At 38.7% G+C, this 25,144-nt stretch overlaps 1 protein-coding gene across 3 annotated transcripts in view; it reads right to left on the bottom strand.

Annotated features, from left to right (window-relative positions):
- GAK (cyclin G associated kinase) overlaps positions 1-25,144 on the bottom strand; it is a 73,753-nt gene that overhangs the window by 26,425 nt on the left and 22,184 nt on the right. For all 3 annotated transcript variants that reach the window (XM_017822480.1, XM_017822479.1, XM_017822481.1), the window contains exons 8-17: positions 22,231-22,366; positions 21,512-21,624; positions 20,783-20,894; positions 18,472-18,595; positions 9,979-10,028; positions 9,744-9,892; positions 5,038-5,160; positions 3,143-3,276; positions 1,755-1,949; positions 1,075-1,192 (exon numbers count right to left, since the gene is read on the bottom strand). In XM_017822480.1, the coding sequence (XP_017677969.1) occupies positions 1,075-1,192; positions 1,755-1,949; positions 3,143-3,276; positions 5,038-5,160; positions 9,744-9,892; positions 9,979-10,028; positions 18,472-18,595; positions 20,783-20,894; positions 21,512-21,624; positions 22,231-22,366 (1,254 nt within the window). The remainder of the gene's footprint in view (positions 1-1,074; positions 1,193-1,754; positions 1,950-3,142; positions 3,277-5,037; positions 5,161-9,743; positions 9,893-9,978; positions 10,029-18,471; positions 18,596-20,782; positions 20,895-21,511; positions 21,625-22,230; positions 22,367-25,144) is intronic.

The following is a 25,144-nucleotide window of genomic DNA, read 5'->3' on the forward strand; positions in this document are numbered from 1 at the left end:
CCCCATATGATAACCTGAACAACCTATTAAATCCATTTTCTCAATCCCTTCCTATGCAAGACATTTCCTACAAGACAAAATAAACCCTCTCTAAAATTGTCTGTGAGCAAGCAGAGGACATTCACAATGCCCAGCTCTAGACACTTAGAGGTGGTCTTGAAAAGTGGTGGTTGACCTCTGTAAGAGTTCTGCAGAGAGGTTCAGGCAGCAATTTACAGCACATAAGACTAAGGACACACTGAATACTGTTCCATCAAACCTCCCAACCCAGATTGTGACTAACAGTGTTGGTGTGTCACACATTACAGCTGGTGGATGAGAAAATTCTAGTCTTTTCCTATCAGTGAATAAACGCCAGAGAAACACCATGAAAGAAACCCTATCATCAATGAAAACGAGACTGCCCAAGGAGTATAACCTAACCTTAGCTAAATTCCAATTAAATTTCAACAATGTCAGCTGTACGCCTTTTTCCTGATGACCTTGAACCAAACCACAGTTATGGTATGCACTAAGGAATCATTTCACTGGGCTTTCAGTTTTAAGGCGCTCTGGAAGACCTGAGTTAACCTCTGCAACGTGACAAGATTTGATACTCACCTTCCTATTCCCAAAGTAGAAAAAACATAGGGAAAACAATCTATTTCATTAATAGTGGATTATGTATGAATATGCATGTTTGTCCCACATGTATAGAAACTGTCTGAAGAACTGTCTGGCTCAATTTCCACAATGCTCCAAGTTATCCAAACTTTGCACTATCCCTTCTTATCTTTTACATGGATTTCCAAGTTTAATTTGGGTTACTTATCTGGAGAAAAAAGAACATGACTCTTTTATAAGAAATTTGAAGACAGGCTTCATTAGCAAGTTTTTCGTGATCTTGCAATACATTAAGAATGGACATACTCAGAAGACTTGAAAAAGCTGAATTCACAAGTGTATGAAAACCTCACGCATTTTTTTGAATAAAGAACAGCAAATAAAGTGAAGTACTTAGTAGATTATGAGTAGGATACAAAACTGCAACAAGAAAAAGAAAGTCCTCATGTAGGCTCTTAAATTGGTCATTACCTTGGCTTGTAGTCGCCCTCCTAGAGTTGACCTGGCATGATAGATTACAATGAGAACATCTCCTTGGACTGTTATACTCAGTGGAATTACTGCTTTCCCATCTTCAATTTTAAACTCCCTAAAGAAAAAAACACATAACAGTTGATTTAGTTTAAAAAAAACCTAAAAAATAATGTATTATCTTACGCTTAGTCTACTTTCTCCAAGCCTTCAGTAGCTAGAAAGTTAAAAGGACTTAGGTATTCTGTCACTTTTCCTGTCTTTGATTACCTACACCTGGTATTGTCAGTACCATTTGCAATTCCCATGCAGACACCAGAGCTGTATTGGGGCTATGAAGCAGTCACCTTACAGCTACCATGCCTGGAGAATCCTTACAGTGTTCATGACTGAGACGCGATTCTCTGTTCAGTGCATGTACACATACCTCAGGGATCAATATTCCTAGTTTTACATCACATGGAGGGAGAAGAGAGCCTTGCTCTCCTCTGCCTTGCAGTGTCCACTGCGACGCCAGCCCACCATCACCCCCACTGTTCTGCCAGACCAGACCCAAGCTGCTACAACAACAACAACATTCTCTTCCCCACGATTTACCTTTCAAGATGAGCTAAAATGGGACAGAGGAGTCTAGAAAAAAATAACGTGCTGTTTCAGTGCAAGTTACAAGCTGTACTTACTTCATTTTGTCATATTCCTGGGATGTAGTGGTTACTCTCTCATCTCCCACATAAACTTCACAAAAAGGCCTGCAGCCATTACGCTGCTTACTGAAAAGTGGAACAGGAGTCATGACAATTGATCTGATGAGGATGGGTTTGCTGTGAGGAATAATGGGTTCTTCAGCCATCATGTCACACATGTATTCGATGTATCTGCCAAAACCAGAAGGTACTGGTTTAGTCAGAGAACAAAATTCTAAAAAAATGGGTGAACACATAAGTGAGTTACTCCTGTTCTTATACAGTCAGTAAGTAGTGATGAGTGTTAACAGTAAAACACTGGAAAGATTTAACAGCACTTTCAGGAAACATTTTCAAAACTGATACAGAGTGTCACAAAAGGAAAATTAATAGAAACACAGAGAAATATTTATCAACTGTAGCCAGCCTCTCATTTTAGGGACAACAACTCAGTTTCTGTACAGAAGCCTGATGGCTGCATCACAACAGAAAATTGAATACAGCCTTCCATATGAACTCATCTGCACCTGTGTCCCACATTCCAGACAGCTCCAGTCACTGCTTTAGGTCTGTAGCTTTACATATATTCACTTGTAAAACAAACTAGCCACTCTTTCCAAAGGCCTTAAACGCTAAACTACAAGAACTACTTAGTTCATATATTGCACATTATGGATCACTCAAATCTTCCTAAAGGCTTTAAATTTGTCCTTATTAATATAAATTATCTTGTAGAGAACCCTTTAAATACACTTAAAGTAAATCTGTACAACAGTATAATCTGTCATTTACACTGAACTAATACTTTACTTCTCACCCTTCAAAATTTAATGCTTCTGGTTGGAAATACCCTTACTACCAGTATCACTTGCTATTGAGATTTTACTGTTGTAAGATCTAACAAATTAAGTCAAACAGTTCAAAATGTTTGTCAAAGTATATGCAGGTCACCTCTGCAGACACTCCTTTAAAAAGCACTAGGCATTCTTACCCAATTGACATAAATAATTATTGGTATTGCCACAGAACTTCAGTGTTCTGATACATTAAAACCTATTGTAATAAACTAGGAAACATGAAACAAGTCAAATGTGGCAGGGGATTCATAGTTAAGAAAGCATCCAAAACTCTGCATACCCTTGTTTTCACTCCTAACACTTCTTCACTACTGGTCACACTTGAACCACTGCTGATAAGAACGTCATGAGTAACTTACAGGGTCACAGAGTCCAGATTCAGAATTTCTCTATTTATGACACAGCAAAATACTTGGAAAAATACATGTTCCAACACAGACATTATTGAAATTATTTGTCTTCCTAAAAAGCATCCTGTACCATATTAAGAACTGAATAACTACTGGCTTCAACAGTACCTTACAGTACCTTTTATGAGAAGGCCAAATGCCAGGTGGACAGCGTTTCATACTGAACATATAAACTGCAGCTTCAGCAGTAGTGAAGAGACGACAGAAGCACAGAAAGGAACAAACTACAACAGCAGACGCTGCTCTTCCATCCTAAAAAAACCCAAAAAAACCAGAAGTTACTTTGTTATCAAACCTAGTGGAAAAGGCATTACCCAAGTTACTGAAGAACATGATGTCTCCTTATTTAATGTTATGAAGTCCAAGGTCTATGGCCATCACTAGATTTGAAGTTTCTATCTGAACGTTAAAGGTTTTCATTTAATTTCCTCACAATGCAAAAGATAATACGTATTATCTGCTTGCTCAAATATGAAAAATTACTTTAGCATAACACTATTTGAAATTTTCAATTGATCTTTTTTATCTGACTGTCAATAATACGCATTTTTAAGGTTTCTTTCCTGGCTGCTGTTTGAAACTCCAGTTCAGTGCTGTTTTTGGCTGACAATCATGGATTTCTACTATAAGAGAAGTACAAAAATTCAGAAGAACTAAACTCACTAAAAACTTTAGTCTTCTGTCTAAAACTGACTGATATTAATAGCTTGCCATGAAATTAATGGAAGGAGACTAAAACACTGAACCTCTTTCTGCTGGAATCACGGCTGCGTACATATCCCAGATTCATCCCTGTATTAAGAAAGGCAGAAGATTTAAAAGAGGCAAGGGCTGATAGAACAGGACTTCAAGGTTTTTCTGCTAGCAGCATGGAACAGAACTTTTATCACTCATTTCTGGTGTACGCTTTTCACATCACGTCTGTTGTGCAGGCACATATATATAAAAGTTCCCCTCACAACTGAGGAAAAGGAATGAGTTACGTATCTTAAACAAAACACTTGAAGGGAAAGATGTTACAAAAACTAGTGCTAATTCATCACATCTGCTTCTTTACCTACTTGACCACCAATCACGTGATACTGAGATACTAGAAGTATCACATTAATATAGAATTAGATAGGTAATTCTAATAAATGCTGTGTCGAACCTCACAGCAGCACTGGAAGTTATATCGGTTTTCAGGATCTGACGTTAATTGACTTTTTTTCCTTGCAAAACACACAAGTATGGTTCGTCAGATAAACAAATTCTCTTTTTGACTCCAGTAGTGATATTCCCTATAGACTGCTATACCATATCAAAGGACAGGTTCCGAGTGCTTTCCAGCAGCATTGCAAGCATTGTCACAATGGTGATGTTTCTGTTTTTTACTGTGCAACAAAATTAAGAATGTAAAAATTTCACATGTGATTCCTTCACACAAACATAAGAGTAACCTTGTATTTTCAAATTCTGAACAGAGTAACTCTTCTTTAAATTCATTCTTCCCACCCCCATATTTGACACAAGGTGGCTCTATAGAGGGTTTTACTGCTTTTTTTGGTTATACCAAGTTAATAACACTTTATAGACCAGTGAAAGTTACAGAGCAATCTGCTGCCAGCAGAAGCAAGTTAACCAAGTATCTCACAGTCAGTTTCTGAAATTCTGTGGCTACAGATTACATTCTAAGTGGACAGTAGTGGGAAATGCAGTGTACACCCATCTGGCACTTGGAAGACAAAAAACAGAGCAAACATCGAAACAGTAGAGCAGATTTTTTTGTCCCAAAGGCTACTTTGTTTTAATGCCTCCTGCATACTGCCTTCCATTCTACATGCAAGTAAGCAAGGGCTACATTACCCTACTAATTTCCCTAAGAAGAAAACTGATGCAAGTAACTTCCCTAGAGACATAGCAGGAAGGAATTGCCCCCAGGAGAGAAAGCCAATAAGAGTCACAGGCTAAATGGATACTAGCACTCTTAATCACAATTTAAAGCTCTTTTTCAGACTTAAACCAATTTCTTACAAGGCAGTGCACAATGCAAACATTTTTCTGGTCTTGTTTCAGCCACAAATGCATGTTCTTGCATATGCTATAAAGATTCTGAAGATTTGGTGCTCGTCTTGCTGGCCAGCCACATTCAGAAACCTGCAATGACAGAGATGAGAGAGACAGCAGTAGATGTGAGAAACGAGATCACAGTCATACATATTTGCATAGCATAAGCTGTGCACATAAGAGGCAATTTTACACTTTAATGCCACGTTCATGTTGAAATTAAGCAAGGTGCTCAAGAAAAGTAGTCTCCCACAGTGTAAACACCACTTTACAGGATGAAGTGCAATAAAACTCCAGTCCTGTCTACAAGTCTGCTGCACTAGAAGTATCAACAACTCAAATTACTACCTGAAACATTCTTAGAGCAAGAAATCAAGTAAAACAGCTTTAAACTGTTGTACACATGCACTTAAGTAAAAAAAGCCAAAAAAACCCCCCAACCATAAAAAGACTAGGCTTCTTTTTATATTTGTCCTCTATTCAAAGATTTTCAGTGGTTAAGTAATATTCCTTCTGTAATTAGTGCTACAAGACATTGCCAAATAATCAGCTTCACTACTAAGAGCCTTTATCCTTAAAATCAACTGTCCACCAGTGTACGAAACTTGGTCCTTGGTGCACTTGCAACACCTAAAGAGCAGATATATTCAAGATCAAGGAAGCAACTTACAAAGCAAGCTTCTCCTATTTGTTTTTAATCTCAACTGCAATTGCCACATGTCAAAGACCAAGTTTTCCTATCAGCAAGATATTTTCCTACCCAGATAAAGAGTTCAAGGGTTACTCTGCGATGAATTACCTGAACTGATGATCACAAAATACTGATTTTGTACCAAGCACAGGAAAAAAGGCTGACATACAAGTCTTCTACAACATTTAACTGTACTCTAGTATTTTAATTAAAAAAAAGAAGGCAGTTTCAGAAAGCATCACTTTGCAAGAGATTTAAATTGAATGTTCCTTTGTTAGTGAAAGCTTACACAAAGTCGCCAGTGAATAAATAAAAGCTAAGACAAGAAGTCCTTTATATCCCCACTCACCACAGGACTCAATAAACCTCAAATGTGGGCTTCACTACATCCCAAATATTACAATAGTAGCGTGCTGGTTTTGGCTGGAGTAATTTTCTTCTTAGTAAGTAAACGAGGCTGTGATTCAGCTTTGTACTAGAAACAGTGCTGATAACACAAGGATGTTTTTGTTATTGCTGGGCCGTGCTTACACAAAGTCAAGGCCTTTTCTGCCCCTCACATCACGTCACAAGTGAGCAGCTGGGGGTGCACAAGCAGCTGGGAAGGAACACAGCCAGGACAGCTGACCCCAACTGACTCAAGGAATATTCCATACCATAGGACATCATGCTCAGATGGGGCAGAAAGAAGGAAAGGGGGAACATCCAAAGTGATAGCGTTTGTCTTCCCAAGTAACCATCACATGTGATGGAGCCTGGCTTTCCTAGAGATGGCTGAGCACCTGCCTGCCCATGGGAAGTGGTGAATGAATTCCTTGTTTTGCTTTGCTTGCACCTGCAGGTTTTGCTTTACATATTAAACTATCTTTATCTCAGCCCAGCTGTTTTCACTCTCACCCTTCTGATTCTCTCCCCCATCCTACCAGCAAGGAGTGAGTGAGCAGCCATGTGGGGCTTGGTTGCCATGGGTTAAACCACAACACAGTGAAAGAATCACATTGCAGCATTGAAGCTTCAAACCAGAAAAGTATGTGTATTAGAAAAAGTAAAAAGTTATGACTTTTCTGGGGGATATATCATTTACTTTCTACTCAAAGACTAGTTTTATTACAAGATGTAAACAGATGTAACAAAGCTACATGACTTTCTGTTTCTTAGGCTGTATTTTAAGCTCAAAGTGTCCTGACAATTAGCAGAATGACAGACAGTGCACAATCTCTGAGCAACCTACTCCTAGCAGGACTCGAAGCTAGCTGAGGAGACTTCAAAGCTACCACTGCTTTCAATCAAGATTAAAGAAATTTGTAGTAGTTCCATACAGACAGCATATAGCAAGAAGCCAAGAATATATAATTTCATAAATACATTCTAAGCAAAGAGTCAGAATTAAAAATTTTAGAAACTGTTCTTCTATGATCAAGTTTAAGGGTTGCCTTAATTATCTTTAGGAGGCACTAAAGAAAAAAAAAACCTAAGCCTCCTTAGTCCCTGCATGGCTGCTCTCACTCAGCACTGAATAATGAAGTTAGTCAGAATTGCCAGACATCTTGATTTCAAGAACGGGCAGGTAAAATTTCCAAATATAATTAAAGAGTTTGTTTTCCAAGTAAAATAGTCACCCTTAAAAAAAAAAAAAAAACAACCAACCAAAAAACAGAAGACAATGCTTTGTAGAAACTTCCTAAATACTCATAGACAATACAGGAACCCACAATGTTTTGACTAGTTATGACCTACTATTACTACCCAGCAAAACAAAGATAGTAAGACAACATCAACATCAAAAAGATAAACTTGGATGAGAACAGTTTCAGATCATTGGTAGATTTAGTTGTGCTTATATTACCATTCATAGCACAGATACATCAGAAATATCAGTGTACAGACACCTCAAACTTGCATAACCAAAAAAACATTTTCAGCATAAACTAATTCCCAGCCACAAAATTTATCATTCCATAAACAGAGATCAACAGCTTTGTAGTATGAGGAATAAATCAGTTCACTACATCAGCCTTGATAGACTTTCCAGCAATTTAGCACTAAAAAGCACTGCTGAACAATTTTGCTTTGCTACAAATAATCATGTAGGAGGCTTCCTGCATGATTAAGCTTTGCCTTCCATTTTAAATAGCCTCTGCCTGAGCCTCATACTGAACCAGCTGCAGATAAAGCAGCTGATTGCATCTATCCAAAGAGGCAGTAATGATTTCTTTCAGGTGTGTCAATACTCGATCTTGTAGACAAGTATACAACAAAACGAACGAAGATTTGGGAAGGCTCTATCCACATTTGTTACAGGCACGCTGGTGGCTAATGAGGCCTATACAAGATAGACATATCCGATTGCAAAAGGCACAGCAGAAAGACTCCTTAGGTGGTATATTCTGCAAGACAAGGTTCTTTCTGCGTTGTCTTTTCTCCTCGAGAGTGATCCTGCGTGCGTTCTCAAAAGCATCAGCAGCGTTATAGATGGTGTGTCTCCAGACCTCCCGGTTGGAGCCCAGAGTAGACCAGTTATGATGATCAACATGGCCAAGGCTGAGATGTTGTTTCAGGGAGTCCTTGTATCTCCCCATCAGGGCTCCTCTCTTGCAGCAGCCAGTGGCAAGCTCACCATAGAGCAGGATCTTAGGGAGGGGATGGTTGGTCCTTCATCCTGGAGACGTGCCCTGCCCAACACAGCTGAGTTCTCAGCAACACGGCCTCAATACTTGTGACTGCTGCTTGTTCAAGAACAGATGTGTTGGTCACATAATCTGACCAGTGGATGTTTAGGATTGTACGGAGACAGCGTTGACGGAAGCGTTCTAAGAGTCACAGGTGGTGGCGGTAGATGACCCATGATTCGGAACCGTATAAGAGAGTAGACAGCACAATGGCTCTGTAAACACTGATCTTGGTACTTTTCTTCAAGTGTTTATTAGGCCAAACTCTTTTGTGGAGTTTTCCAAAGGCACTATATGCCTTTGCTAACCTGTTGTCTATCTCCCCATCAATCTTACCATCTGAGGAGATGAGGCTGCCTAGGTAAGTAAACTGCTGGACTGATTTGAGCTCTGATTGGCCAATGGTGATGTGGGGATGATGGGGGACTTCCTGAGGTGCAGGTTGACGGAGAATCCTTAGGGTTCTCCCTCAAGAAGAACAAGGACTGGTTTGACGAAAACAATCAAGAAATCCAGGACTTGTTGAGGAAGAAGAGAACCGCCCACCAAGCACACCTTGCACTGCCATCCTGTCACGCAAGAAAAACAGCCCTTAGTCTCGCATGCAGCAAGCTCCAACAGAAACTCCGTGACATCCAGAACAAGTGGTGGATCGATCCAACTGAAAAAACTCAATTATGCGCAGATACGGGTGATCACAAAGGTTTCTATGAGGCCTTGAAAACCTTGTTACTGATTTAGGCAAATAACTTCATTTCAGTATCAGAGAAATTGCCAGAAAGGCCAATGGAGGGTCAGCTAAGCTACAACAATACTGAAGACAGCACCAACAGTCAGTCAGCTGAGTCATATGGGAGTCAAATGGTGTGTAGTGGAAGAAAGTCCAGTGAACAGGTTATGCAAATCAGTCGCCATGTCCTTGATAAAGGAAAGTAGCAGAATATAGGAAAGGCTGAAATTTAGTAAGACTTGAACTACATGAAGTACTCCCCATTTAAATTTGAAACATGTAAGGTACCTGGACATGTTTTCAAAGATATCATTAGTCCAGGAAAAGTGGACTTTAGTCAGAAAAAGATTAGTCTGTAATCAGTTAAGTTTGGATTTAAAGTAAAGATAAGCAGAATACAAGTTAACTCTTTGACCTTGTGTTTACACTTATTCTTTTGTCATGTTTATTTTTTTTATTATTATTCTTTTGTCATCTTTTTTATTAGCCTCCTTGAACATATTTCACAATAAAAAGCTGAAGGTATAATCAGGACATTTTGTTGCAAGATCTTTTACAGAAATACACAAAAAACTATACACACCCTATTATGGAATCTTGAAGCCCTGTATGTTCTTGGAGAGAGATTGTACACAGCATAGTGGCCAGGATGTTTAGAGTCCAGACATAACCGCACATCTTCTATGTTATTTTTGATGGCAGATTCTACACCTTCAGCTGGAAAGGACATCACTAAAGACAGAACAAACAGCAGGTGACATTTTTCATACTATAAGAACAATGAGAAGTTATGCTTAAGAAAAACATAGCTATCATACCAGCAATTCTGGAAGTGATGTATGATATATCCAAGTCTCCTTTTGCATAACTGAAACAGAACACACTAGAGTTAGTATTGGGAAATATAATCGTTCAAGCCATAAGTTTAAAAGCCAGGTCTCTCAGGTCACATTCATGACCATGAATAATGTTTCATTTCTTCCATTTGAGGATTGCTACCTCACACTTCAAGGTTTTCAGAACAGGGCCAGAACAGATACTGTGTTTGAACAGTTCCTCAGTTAAATCAGTTCCTTCAAAACCATCTCTGAGATTTTGTAGAGATGCCTTTAATGTTTAACTCACTCCTCTAGCCCCTACTCTTACTGATAAAAATTCACTGTAGGGTATCAGTTTGAAAGCCTAACGAGGAAGCATTAACATCCTAGTTGAAGCTTCAAAGTTTAAAATTACATAACTCATGGCACAGATGGCCATGCTATCCAGTATCTGGATTCCATATGAATAGTGTTAGGGAAATTTCCCTGTCTGATCATTGAGGAGCACTCTGGCAGTCACACTCCCACCACCAAACTGTCACTGCCAGGACTAGAGCCCCTTCACAGTGGGTGGCTCCAGTGAGCCCATGGGTGCCCTGCTTGACTCCCCACACGCCCCACACTCACAGAGTCAGGTTTCCTCACTGGATTGACCCCAGGCCTCCCACAGAAGAGTCTCAGACTTAAGTAATTTAATCATGGTGCAGCAACAGACTCCCCTTGATTCTGATCCACAGGCACTCAACCTTATCATCACTGACCTCAAGTTCTACAAAGAGACTATCTTAACATATAGAGCCACTCCTCCACCTCTCCTACCTTGCCTGTACCTTCTGAAGAGCCTGTAGCCACCCATGGGAGCACTCCAGTCATGAGAGTCATCCCACCACATTTCTGTGATGGTGACTACACCGCAGCTTTCCAGCTGCACAATGGCTTCCAGCTCCTCTTGTTTGTTACCCATGCTGTGTGCATTGGTGTACACATGCACTTCAGCTGGAGAGCCTAGTTCCAACCCCTTCCCCCTTCAAATCTAGTCTAAAGCCCTCTTAATCAGCCCTGCCAACTTACAGGCTAGAGTCCTTTTGCCCTTGCTAGATAGATGAAGCCCATCTGACTCTGACAGGTTTGGTACCATAAAAATTGCCCCATGATCAAAAAAAACCAAAATTCCACTGGTGGCACCAATCCTTCAGCCACCTATTGGTAAAATGGGGTTTCCTACTCCTCTCCTCATTCATTCCTGCTACTGCACGAACTGAGGCGAACACAACCTACGCTCCTTTCCCATCAACCAAACAGCCCAGAGCCTTGAATTCCTTTTTAATTACCCTGGTACCTCTTTTATCAACCTCATGGTTGCCAATCTGGACTACAAACAGTGGATAATAATCAGAGGGCCCTCACCTAGGCCCCAGGAAGGCAGCAGACCTCCCTGTGGGATGGGTCTGGTTGGCATACAGGGCCTTCAGTTCCTCTCAGAAGGGAGTCATCAACAACAACTACCCTTCTTTTTTCTTAATAACTGAGGCTGTGATCTGTTTAATAGACAGGGTACAACTGGGAGACTCTCCAGACAGATCTTTCTTTTGAGTGTCACCTCTTTATAGTTGTGTATAGCTTTAAAAAGTAGCCTTTTTGAAAAATAATCTCCCGGTGACTTTTTTTTTTTATTTACTTATTTAGGTCTATTCCCTGCATCTCTACCTTATCACCCACATTATGTCAATAATTTACTAATTTAAGATCACTATTATTTTTTCTTTCTAAGGTATCTGCTATGTAGCTGAATGAAAAAAACTAAAAAAAAAAAACCCAAAAAAAACCAAACAAACAACAACAACAAAACCCAAACAAAACAAAACAAAAACCCAAAAACAAAAAACAAACCAACCAACCAAACAAACAAACCCTGAAGAGACTTAGTGCCAGGCCAACATCCTTGAGTATAATTATATAGGTCTGTACTCCTGAATTGGCAAAATAAGAACAAATTTCACCTACAGAACTTAACTTACATATTCCTAACTTAAATATGTCAGTAGGACATTAACTCCAGAACACCAAAATGTCATCACAACACTACAATGCATGTTTAAGGAATGCAGAGTTTCCAACAAAGTTTCAAGACACTACATAAAAGAGCAGACCCAGGATACTGAACTCAAATTTTACACGCCAAGAGAAAACATTAAGCTTTGATTCTTTATTGCTTGCTAGTAAACATAAAGGAGGTTAGTGGGATTGATTAAAAAATAATTGAATAAAGGACTGTGAGAAGGATTTTAGATAAGGCAAGGACAACTGTTCTGAATGGAAGACTATCTCAAACTGAAAATCACCACAAAGAAGGTTGAGTCTCACTAGACAAAGCACTAAAAAAGATTCCTCAGCCTTGAAAAATCTTGCATAGGGAGGTAGACAAATGGCCACTATTTCAAAACACGTTGCACTATTGGAAGGACATACCTAAGCTCAAGCAGCAACACTGTTGCAGCCAAAGTAATTAGGGCAGAAATTTACACTCAGAGCTAATCATGATTTCTTACAAAAATTAATTATTATTATAGTCCTTCATATAATTAAGAAGTATCAAATGTTATTTGTTGCTTACACCGTAGAGCTTCAAGCAAGAAAATATGTAGATCTCTGTAATAATACCAACTTTTTTTGATATCAAGATAAAGGACTACCTAATACAATAGCTGAAGAACAAAGAACCTTTATCTCTTCAGTGCTTTAACACCAAGGTTAAGCAGAAACATCAAACAGAATTGCAGAACTATTAAGAGCCAAAAATCAATAGTCCTCACATCCCTTCCTGTGGGAAGACTTTCAGATTCTGACTTCTTACTTGCAACACCACTCGATTCAGCTCTAGTTTTTACACTTGTCTAAATTAAAATGCAACATTATTAGAAGCATGGACCTCACCCTACACACATTGCTGCAAGAATGCAGTTTAGCATGTCGACAACAGAGTACAGCCAACTCAAGCATGCTGTTTTGAAGGGGAAAAAAAAAAAAGCTGTGTGCTTGTTACACTGAAGAAGTCTCAGAACGTTTGAGCAGTTAAAACTTAGCTTCCAAACTGCAGTACCAGGAATTTAGTTTAATCAATTTAGGCATGTCCAGAATACATCTAACACACCACGTCCTTAAAGTTCCTTGAACTTTATTCTGAAGATTTCAGATCTATTTCAGTAGTAATACTTGAACACAAGGTTCTCTGTTTACAGTGGAGTGTTTTATGGTAACTGGCATTTCTTTAAACAGCAAGAAGGTGAAAAAATGCTTCGTCACATTGGTAAGCATTCCTACGTGTTTCAAGATACAACCCTGTAACTACAAATCACAAATAAGGTCTTTCTTTTCATGTTGTTAACAGCAGAAATTTCATTTACATAGAAATGTTGCTGGCAGGTGATAAAGAGTAGGAAAGCACACAAACACATAAACAGACTTGCAAAGAGGGTTTCTGGCCTGTGATTCAATATAGAAAACTCCATGTGCTTTTAAGGCTCTAATTAAGCTTAATAAGAATGTGTAATATGACACTAATATTTAGTCACTTTTCTGATGGTACCAGGCTAATTCAAGGCTTTTTAGCAAGCCTAGAGGGACTGGACTAGACTAGTGTAGTCTCCAAACAGAGGCATGGGGATTTTTCTTACAGTACCTAATGGGGGCCTACAAGAAGGTTGGAGAGGGACTTTTTGCAAGGGCATGTAGTGATAGGACAAGAGGGAATGGTTTTAAACTGAGAGAGGGCATGGATAGATGAGATAGAAATTCTTCACTGTGAGGGTGGTGAGGCACTGGAACAGGGAAGCTGCAAATGCCCAACCCCTGGAAGTGTTCAGGGCCAGGCTGGATGGGACTTTGAGCAATCTGGCCTAGTGGAAGGTGCTCCTGGCCATTGCACAGGGGTTAGAACTAGATGATGCTTCCAATCCAAACCGTTGTATGATTCTATGAAATGCAGCAAGTAAGATATGAATTCTCATTTTGCAGAATAAATACCTAAGCAAAAATCAGAAGTTTTAATTAGATGTTAATAAACTTTTCACTATGTAAATGGTTGGCATTATCAACCTTGCCAGAAAACAGCTGCACCTAAAGACCACAACTAATTAGCATACAGAACAAAATTCTACAGCTGTGCATAGTTACCCTGTGTTATTAGCTAAAGATGAGAAAGAACAAAGAATGACAGACTAACCAGCATAGCTACAATTTGAGTATATCGATGCCTTAAGACCCTTTTAGTTCATATTTTTCTAATTTTGTAAGCTTTATAAGTTTTCAGTCCTTATCCCTCACCCCGTAGCACAAGCAGTTTACACATTCCTCAACCCTCTGACCCCATTCCATGCTCCCCATATCAATCCTACCCCTGAATTCAGTAGAAATGTTTAGTCTCTTGTCAAGCAAGGCCTATGCTGTTCAGAGAACACTCATATCTTGGCCTGAACAACAGAACACAGTCAAGAATTAGGTGGCCGTGTACCCTTTGTGCTATGAGGATGATGAGAATGATGAAGAGGTGGTCCCAAAAGCCCACAGACCCAATTCCCAGGGGGTGGGCCTGGAGGTGGACCAGAGCAAAGGCAACGGGATGGACAAAACTTGGATTGGTCAAGCAGTATTATAAAATGTAACATCTCAGGCACAGCCAGCACATCCTGTAACATCTATGCCTTGGCACAAATTAAACCCTTTCCTTACCTCACCCTCAATTAACAGCTCCTGCGGTTTTTTTCCTTAGCATAAGCTGCACAGGCATCAATATATACCATTATCTTCACTTAAATAATGCCCTCACACTAAGCAATCTTCCTCCAGACATCTCTACGCTTACAAGATTAGGAAAAAATATCTGTTAATTAGCTAAGTACCTTTTTTTTTTCCAGTTTATTTTTTTAAAAGCAATGAAGAAAAGCAGCACTGAAATTCACATGAATCTGTTTCCACTTGGTTTTGCTTCATAAAACTGAATTAATTATTCAACTACTTAGTGTAATACAAAGATCTATGATATTAACATGGCATTAAAGCAGAAATAAAATTACCTTAGAAGCAAAGAAAGCTGGCAATAAAAGGCAGCTAATTATTCCATAGATTACTACATCAGAATCTTTTCAGTGAAAGAGACTGTTCTGACAAAGCAAAGGAAGACTGATCATAAGTTTTGAGTGCTGCTTTCAATGCCAGTGAAGATCAGATACTTTAAACATTTAGCTATGTAACCTGTGTGGATGCACACCTCAATGAGTGTAAAAGCTGGTCAAGGGCACAGAAGCTTCACAACAGAGAGAAACACACAAGTGTAACAGGAGTCTGTCTGCAGATAAAGGAAGTAACTCCACAATTCAGAAAACCAATCATAAGCAGGAAGGAGAACCCCTACCTAATGAGATGGCAGACTCCAACACAAGGAGTGCTTAAGCGTGGTGGCAAAGATGTGTGACAAAGAAGAGACATTTTAATTGGTGCAGAATGTCTGCTTCTTGTGTTGGTTGAAGAGTTTTGGAATGGCAGTCAAGCATGCAACAGTAGAAGAGACATTCTCACACCACTGATTCCATCAGCTGTAGCCACAAGACAAGCTTGTAAAGCAGAGAATGACCACGACAGAAAGAGACATGCCCTATAGTAGATGCAAACAAAGCATTAACAATTCAGCTTGATTGAAACTTAGTCTATGAATGCATAAGCCCAGTCGTGGGACTCCCAGCAGCAGAATAAATGTTGAATGCCAAAGGACCTGACCCTACCTTAGGTCCTACAGAACATTAAGTACTGGTCATGTTAATTCACGTTTTGCCATTTCAGTGAACTGATAAATACAGTTAGGATTAAAAATACACTACAGGCTTATCAAGGAATGAAAATTACAGAACTAAGGCCTGCTAAAGAATATTGGCAGATTACAAGTGGAGAGAGTTTCTTTTTTTCAGTATTGGTTAAATATTACCTGGAAAATTAGTATTGAAGTAATTGGTTCTCACTAACATAATGACATAGTTGGCACATTCCCTCAACCTTTTTTCTCCATTCCTCAACCCAATGACTAAATTTGCTTAGATAACACAAAAAAACAGAAATGTAGTATGAAGATAGAGGGCTTTACACAAAATCAAGATCTTTTTACGAAAGTGTAGAACTTAAAAAAAAAAAACTGACAGTCTCACATGTTCTGTCAGAGGTGATGTTCAAGAATCACTTCAACATAAACCCTCCTACTCCTCCTATTCAACCAACCTAGTCCAAAACATCTGTGAGGGACTGATCTCCTCATGATGAATCTTGGAACATAAAATACTGTCTGACAACCCTCTGTCAATCCAGCACAGCACATTGCAAGTGTATCCCCCATTAGCTGGAAAAGTCTGTGGACATGGATTTCATTTGGATATGACAGTACTCCCACCCACTAGGAGCTACCAAGCAAAACAAGGTCAAACAATTACACTTGCAATATATTCAATTCTAGTAAATATTCACATGTGACTTTCTGTAATTAGAAAAAGCAAGGGGTAAAAGTAGTGAGTTTTTTTTTGAGTAATACTTAGTAAGTTCCACAAGCCAAGCACTAAGCTGTTCTGTTCATCAACAGAACACTAACCAGCAACTGACAAGCAGCACACTAACTTTAAAAATAAGACAGATGTAAGACTTATTTTGGGCAGTCACCATAATCTAAACCACTGTAGAGAAAAGCACAAGAACCAAACAGAATCTTTCCAGACAGCAAGCACTCACTGTCCAATACTTCAGAAGTTGCTAGATGAGCTCTGCAGATGTGGTTGGATAGACAACCACTGTTTTCTTCCTTGCACACTACACTTACTACAGAAACAAAGCAAAAAGCTACACACATATGTTAGGTAAGATAAATAAAAATAAGGTGTAGGCACAGCATAAGCCATTCCATATTAAGAAGACAATTTTAGACAGTTCTAATCCACCACTAGAAAAGGGGAAAATGGCACAACACCAAATTCAAAAAATTATTAAAACTTCCAGCAGCCTTTAAGGAAGAAATCACTTGCAAGAGCAGGAAGAGGAAAGATCTTCAAACACAACTAAGTGATGGAGGTCCAACAACCCAGAAAGTCATGCAGAGATAAGAGTACAAGACACTGAAGTGCAAAAGTTCTTCAGAAGCACGTAGTGTACAATAAAAATACAGTATCAGAGTAAGATCTAATATACAACCATGGGAAAGTAGGGCTTATAACTTTGTCAAAACTACATTTCATCATGCAACAGTTTGTTGCCCTTGTACACCTCCCTATCTTGAGTCCACGTGGTTTCCCCAGGGTGAAAAGTTCAGTGCTGCTGTCCCAATTGCTTCTGTAGAAAGCTTAAGGACAAACCAAAGCTCCACCACTTTTGCAACCTTTAAAAAAAAAAAAAATAGAGGACCTGGCCTTTTTAAACCATGCATAGGAAGTTTAAACAGGCTAAGTGTAAGAGCAAACAGCTAAAAAAGCACTTGAAGTGACCATGAAGGTGCAGTATCTACAGATCTAACTTACCTGAATATTATAAGCACTTTAGAGGAGTACTGTACACAAGTTACACACAGAAACTGAAAAAACCCACATGGCAAGCAACAGACTTCACAAGCAGTATCTCAATTAGTATCCCAATTAAAGGGGCACAAAGCCTACAGTGAGGAACAAGGTTCAGTATTCCTTATGAGGCTCTACTTCAGACATGGTATTCAGTAGTGACTTATCTGTTCCTTTTAGAACTAAGAAAACCCCTTAACACTGCATGAAATTTTATTATGAGAAACATATTTAAATCATACAGATCAATTAATATTGATCATAGAGAAACATTTGAAATGGGGCTGAAAACCTGATTAAAAAAAAATAATCACACACTAGGAATCTGAAAACATACACATCTAAACAGGAGAGCATCCATCCAGGCAATGCAGGGCAAAGGAAACAAACAGATCCCTTCACACTGTCTTGAAGGCACAGGCTTCTACCTGAAAGCTAAACTGAAGAGCTTATTCACTATTTCTCTGCAGGTTTTTTCCCCTCACATCCACTCTCTTGATTTGTACCTTTCACCATTCCATCTTTTTTTTCTTCCTCTCTTATTAACAAAGGCACTTTCTACTAATTCAATTCATCCATTTTGCATCATGACAGTCCTATTCCATACCTCTCTGCCATGCTCCAGCACCCACTTGCTCATCTCTCACAAGCTTTCAGGATTTAAAATACAGTAAGGCAAGAAGTACTTACAGACAGGCTTTTTCTGCAACATTCTCAATTCTAGTATATGACTGCTAAAGTAACTTTTGTATTAATATCATTCATAAAATTTCAGGGGCTGGCTACCACCTATTAGAGCTCAAACTTGGAAAGGTATGCTGAATTTATCATTTCTGAAGTAAGCTCCTGAGCCTTCATTTAGAACTCTTAGCAGAACAGTTGTTAAATTTATTTTATTTTTTTTTTTACTCACTTGGCCACAGACTGGATAACTTTAGAAGATGTATCCTTAATATTAGTGAAAAATCGCTCTGTTCCACCCCTCAGAATATCAAAGAACCCTCCATAAGTCTGGTCACATTCCGCAACGGTCAGGCCTAGAGTAGTCGAATAAAAATAATTGTACTTTATTATGGGGCCCATTCCAGGATATGACTTAAAGTACGTTGCCTACAAAGCTGGAAGTGAATGTACATGTAGGCTACACCTTGCTGTAAGGCTCACAGTTCTGAAGTTCTCCTTAACTACGACCTATGCAGCCAGGAAGTACTTAACACATTGTTTAATTTGCTGTTTGTATTTATGAGAAAAGAAGATAAAAAAATTCTGAAAGTAAGGCATATGTTTCATATTATCAACGCAGTAAAATACTGCCTTTTTTGAGTATCAGTTTCTTACAGTGCAGCTTATTATTAGCAGATTTACTTAATCATCTCTAATAGACACATTTTAATGCAGAGCTTCAAAAGCAGCTAGCATAGTTAAGTTACTTTTAAGCACAGCATCCCAGACAGCACAGCATTGCAGCACAATATCCCTTTTAATATGACTGTATGCAACAAACAGCAGCCATTCTTGCATAAAACAGATGACCAGACTGATTTTTGATTACAATTACATTTGGAAACTGGATTCTTCCACAGAAATTAACATACACATGACATTACTACAATAACTATTACCCAATTTTAAAACTTCCCCTGTAAAATTAATAAATTTTGTTTCATTGACAGTTCAGCATTATTAAAATCAATCAAGAAATATCAAAGTAGAAGGAAATTTGAATACAGTATGAAATATTCCCTTGATATCGTCTACATTAATTGTAGTGTTCCATATTTACATATGATAGTTAATATGGGTGCAGAAAGAACAATAAGAACTTAGATGTAAATAAGCCTGTCAAACTGCTTGTTTCTTTACTATTTAAGTATTTTCAATTGCATGTACTCTGGAATACCCATTTTTACAGAATGGGTGTGTAAGCTTTTAACTGCATCATTTTGGAGATGCGTTTTGGTTGATCTAATTTAGTTCTGCTAGTCCAACCTATGTTTTATCTCAGATGGAACTATAACTCCTCCTCCCCACCACTGATGTCCTATGGTGCAACTTCAGGTGTCCTGCAGTCCTTTCTGCACAATGCTCCCATAATTAGCTGAGCTCATGGCAGTACCAGCTATAGCTATTTCTGAAAGTACTGACGGGATAGCCAATAAATTGAATTTAGGCTGCTGCTTTTTCCCTTTGAGGCAGTCAGACATGAATCTTTTGGAAGTGACAAAACTAAATAACTTTAGACTACGGTCACTGCCAGATACACTTCAAAATATCATGGGGAGTCAAAAGTCTTTTTGGGCAGCAGAGAAAAGGAGATGGATGGATCTCAGATGCTTACGGAAGTATTTCTTCTTCACAGAGGCTTTCTGTAGGCTAAACTAAACACACATGTGAGGTCAGTGACTCCCTAGCATTAATGAACTGCTATGGTCCATAGGCAAAATCCCTGCAACTGCTTCTCCATTTATTTATTAGGCTACCTCAGCCACTAGACACAAAGCCCATTTTAGCAAACGGTTACAGCCAATGCCACAGAACAGCTGCCGTCTTTTTTAAGTTGTAACCTATCTGATGTTAAATAGTTCCTCTTGGAAAGCAAAGACACCTCTCACCTTCGTAAACCAAAGATCCAAAGTTGTGCACACTCTCAGGATATGTACTGATTTCAGTAACTTTTACCAAAAGGTAAAAACTTTTCAATTAAAATATAGCACTCGGAAGAGAACAGTTTAAATTCAAACTCCTCTTATATGCTGTTCTTTACACAATACACTTTCCATTATTATTGCCTCATTGAATCACAAAAGTTTGGGATTTAAAGGAAGCCACTTTTACTTGTTTGTCATAAGCTGAAGACTACTATTATCTCTACAGCTCTCGTTCTTTAGAACATTATTGCTTCTTGTATCCACACTTCCATCAAGTTTTAGTTCACTTATGTCAACACTCCTGCCTCTACAGGTCAATTATGCATTTTAAATTATTTTCCACGGGAAACCTCATTTTTATCTTGCCCAGCAACAAACTTGAGAAATTCACATTTGAATGTTTCTACACACAACCAAAACTCTGCAAAAAATAAAACAAGGTTAGAAGCAATTATATGAATGTCAAATAGCTGGTGCCAGAGCAAAATATCTCAAACCCCCAAACGATTTTTTCTTTTCCATATGGAAGATACGCACCTGTCTTTACACTAAGATGACACCTCTCTCTGCACATACCTGCATTGTACATGTTGTTGAGCTGTCCCGCGGGCTTGGAGCTCTGTGAAACAGAGGTCACAGATGTCCGAGGCTGAGCGTTGTTTCCATAGCCTCCATTTTGCTCCAGGAGCTGAGGAGATCAATGCTCGCTGTGAGTATTTTCCTGCTAATTTGGCCAACTTGTTATGCTTTGCAAATTACTTTTACTGGGTGAGAACAAGCAAACTGAACCTCAGGAGAAAGCAGGGAAGTTAAGATACTTGCAGTGCTGTGCAAATTATGCACTGGACAGGAGACATCTAAGTGGGTTTCAAGTTAGTGTAGGCAGAGCCTCCATATGCTAGATTTATCTGTGCAAGTTATTTATGATTAAACACAGCACATCAAACAGAGCACTAGCATAACTAAAGAATAAAACAAGAGAAAAAGCAAGGGGTAAAAGTAGTGAGTTTTTCTTTGACTTAACTGAGTCAGTTCCACAAGCCATGCACTAAGCTGTTTTGTTCTAATAATAAGAATGACAACTGGTTTTCTTTAACGTCTCTGTGCTTTAAAAGCCACATTTTCAAGGATCCTACAAGTGATACAGATTAATTCAACTGCATTTCAAAATAAATTAGTGAGAATTTTTCAAAAAACTAAGGAACAGGGGACCTGCTCTGCAATCTGTTAATAAATGCACATTCACTGGAGAAGAGAGGACAGAAAGGAAACCCAATCAATAATACTCCTATGAGACATCTTTACCTCTGTGATGGGGGATTTAGGATTGACATTCCTAGCTGCTGCAATCTCCTGCAGCTGGTTCACAAGTTCAGTGATTGACAGTCTCTCATCTGGGTTCACCTTCAAAGTGGAGCCTACAAAAGGAATTCAGACAACATAACATTCTTCAAGGCCTTTCTCCCAGTTGATACTAATTTCTTCAGTGCATAACAGTGCAAGAAGCAAACAAGTGAACAGAATGGAGCAACTGCTAAATCCATATCTAAATATCATTCTCATAGTAGGTATCCATGAGAAAAACACAACACTCATCAGGATTAATAATATTTCAAAGAACACACTTCAGCATCAGTTAATGAAAACCACAGAAGTAACTTTGTGTCTAATACTGTTGGATTTTCATATCTTTTTGGAACTGTAATTAAAGTTTCCAGTACTCTGTTTTGAAATTAAAAGAAAAGAGAATTTTTTAAGCAAGTTCAAAGAAATCAAATCAAAATCCTAGTTGTTCCTATGCACTAATTCAGATCCTAAGCAAGACAGGCAACAGAACTAAAAAAGCAAGTTTCACATCCTAATTTTTTTGATAATGGATTAAAATTATTAAGAAAACAAGAATTTGTTGCAGTTCACCTTTTTCACCATCACATGTCAATAACATTCAACTATCAGTAATACAACACTGCCAATAGTAACATGTACCCATAAAGACACCAAATTAAATAACATTGTAAACTTACGAATGAGATCATGAAACACAGAATAGCGGGTGTCATTTTGTGGGATGACATATTTCCCATTGACTATGCGAAGTTTAGCTCCATCTTCGAATGGATGTTGCCTAAAGCACAGCAAGTACAGGACACAGCCCAGAGCCTACCAAGATAAACACAGAAATACTGCATAGAATGATGGAGTCACTTAAGCTGGAAAAGACCTTTATGGTCCTCGAGTTCAAACATTAACTCAGCACTGCCAGTCCACCACTAAACCATGTCCCTCAGTGCCACATGTACACATCTTTTAAATACCTTAAGGGATAGTGACTCAGCCACTTCCCTGGACAGCCTGTTCCAATGCCTGAGAACCCTTCCAGTGAAGAAATTTTTCCTGATATTCAATCTAAAGGTCCCCTCACACAACTTGAGGTCATTTCCTCTTGTCCTATCACTTGCTACTGGGGAAAAGTATTCCTGCCTTTTTTTAAAAAAATCAGTTAGAAACCATTACAAGAAATCCATTTTATGGATTTCACAGTATACAAAAATACGTAGTCTTGCAACACTGAACGCATTCAAGAGCAGGACTGTCCTTACAAAAAGGTTCAGAAGTTTTATTTCGTATCTTCATCCTGTACTGAAAGGAGACACATCTAATTTGTGGGGACAGAATTTGATCTTTTTTATTTTTAACTCAGGTACATGCTGTTATGGAATACAACAGCTACGTGAGCAATTAAGTATCAAGCAATTTGTTTAAATGACACTAGGCGGACATAACAGCATGTTTAAAATGCATCTTTCGGTAAAGGTTTGAAAAAAGGAAGCCCAAAATGACAGTTCCTTTATTCCCTATGGTGAGATGAGTATTCAACTCTTCTAACAAGTAAAATTTAACAGACAAGTTCATTTAAGCCTCAAAAAAAAAAAAAAAAAAAAATCACAAAACCAAGACTATCATGTTCTGGGAACTTCGAAGTTCCTCCATGTATCCAATTGAGACTTGGGCAACCTGGAAAGGGAACAACCTACACAGGCAGAATTCACTTTTGAATTCTCATCTCTGAGTAACACAGGTGTTATGGATTAGCCAGGATAACTCCATCTGTTTACTGAAGCAAATGAAACCTGATACAAATTTTTTCAAATAAGTTAGGGTATTAAATATACTTGCAGAGTTACAGAACTGTAATAGAAACACGTTCCATTCTCACCTATAGAAGTTTGATAATAAGTCATCCAATACTTCCAAGCAACTGTTTGCACAATAGTTTGGAAAATTCCTCTTCAAAAGTTTCTTCTGGACCCTAGTTAGGTTGTTTAAGCACATGGGCTTTTATAGTAGCCCCCACAAATAAAACAAGCCAGTGAAGACATTACCTAAGAAAACTGCTTACTCTCTCCCATCCTCTGTGTACACCATCCCCAACTGTCCTTGGCTGTCAATTTATCCCAAGAACAGCTTCAAACATCTGAAGTTATTGGAGTATCAAAGGTTTGAGACTTAGTTACTCCAAAACACTTACTGAGACTCTCAGTCCAGGGCCAGAAATAGAGTATGTATGTTAATTCCATATATTCTTGCACGTTTTTGTCAGTTTGTTGAAAAAAAAAAGCTCTCTAACATATACACACTGAGGCATCACACAGTACACACTAATTAATCCAGCAGGGGAATACAGAAGGTACCATCTACTACCCCAAAGAAACATCTGTTTACAAAGAAGTAAAGGCAGATCATACTGGAGGAATGAAACTACTCCCTGCGTAGTCCAAGACACCCTGCACATCAGAAGGCAGCAGGGGAGAAAAGCACCAAGGTCATCAGCTGGTGCTGATTACCTCTACACACAGGAAATGCAGAGGCCACTTAGATTTGATCTTTGCTTCAACTGGTAGAGAATGTTTTTCATTTCCTCTCCGTTATCTGTAACTTAGGATTGTAACTGTGATAGATTTTGGATATTTTAAACACCAACTGCCATTCAATTTGGCTAAAAGGCAACTTCAGTTGCAGCCACCATTCACACAGCCTCAGCACTGATGCACTTGACAGAAGGGCCCAAGATGCTGTCCCAAAGCTGCACAGTACCTGTAGAGAAGTTGCCTGGGTCAGTGTGAGCACTCACATGCTAAAAGGCAAAAAAAGCAGCACCACAAAGTGACCAAAAATAACTTTTGACCTGAAATTGGGCCTTTATCAGTGGCTTATTTAAACCGTCCTCAAAAAACAGTGGAATTTTTGGAGGGTTGAGGAAGTGCTCAGGGAGTGGGGGATGAGAGTGGGCAGTGGGATTGTTTGGAACAAATAAAAATACTGTTATTTCTCCCCTGACCAGCTTCAGGCAACAAGCAGCACACTTAAAGAGTTCTACAGTACAGACGCAGGATGACACAGGTATTACACCAAAACACTTTCTGAGTTGAATTAATCTACATAAATTCTAAAGGGATTGTTCAACTCACATAGAATTAAAACCTGCAAGATATCTTACACTGACTAGAAGACTTTTTTACTAGATATCAGTAACGAGAACCCAACTTTGAAATTTTGCTCCTTAAGCTCTTTTGCTTTTTCAGAAATCTTCAAGAGTGTGTTGGTATGAAGGGCCTTCCAAGCCAAAAGATAATTTCAATGGACAAAAATCTTTATAAACATAAAACCTGTCACTTCAGTTGAATTTCAGTTCAGGAAAATCACATTAGTTTTGAAAAGCTCTGGATTTAGTGTTTATTTTCTGAAGACCTCTAAACTTAGGTAGGAAATACAGAGAAAGCAGTTGGCCACATCTAAAGAACCTCTGTCTTATAATCAATATCTAATCACGTTTCCATTGTGGAGTCAATGTGGCTGGTAACTATCTTTCATCTCTGCTGCTGTTCTAAGGAAGGCATTACTTCCTTCATGCTTTTAAGCTCACACAATGACAATCAC

Source organism: Lepidothrix coronata, unplaced genomic scaffold, assembly GCF_001604755.1.
Source record: "Lepidothrix coronata isolate B3197 unplaced genomic scaffold, Lepidothrix_coronata-1.0 Scaffold98, whole genome shotgun sequence".
Lineage (NCBI taxonomy): Eukaryota > Metazoa > Chordata > Aves > Passeriformes > Pipridae > Lepidothrix > Lepidothrix coronata.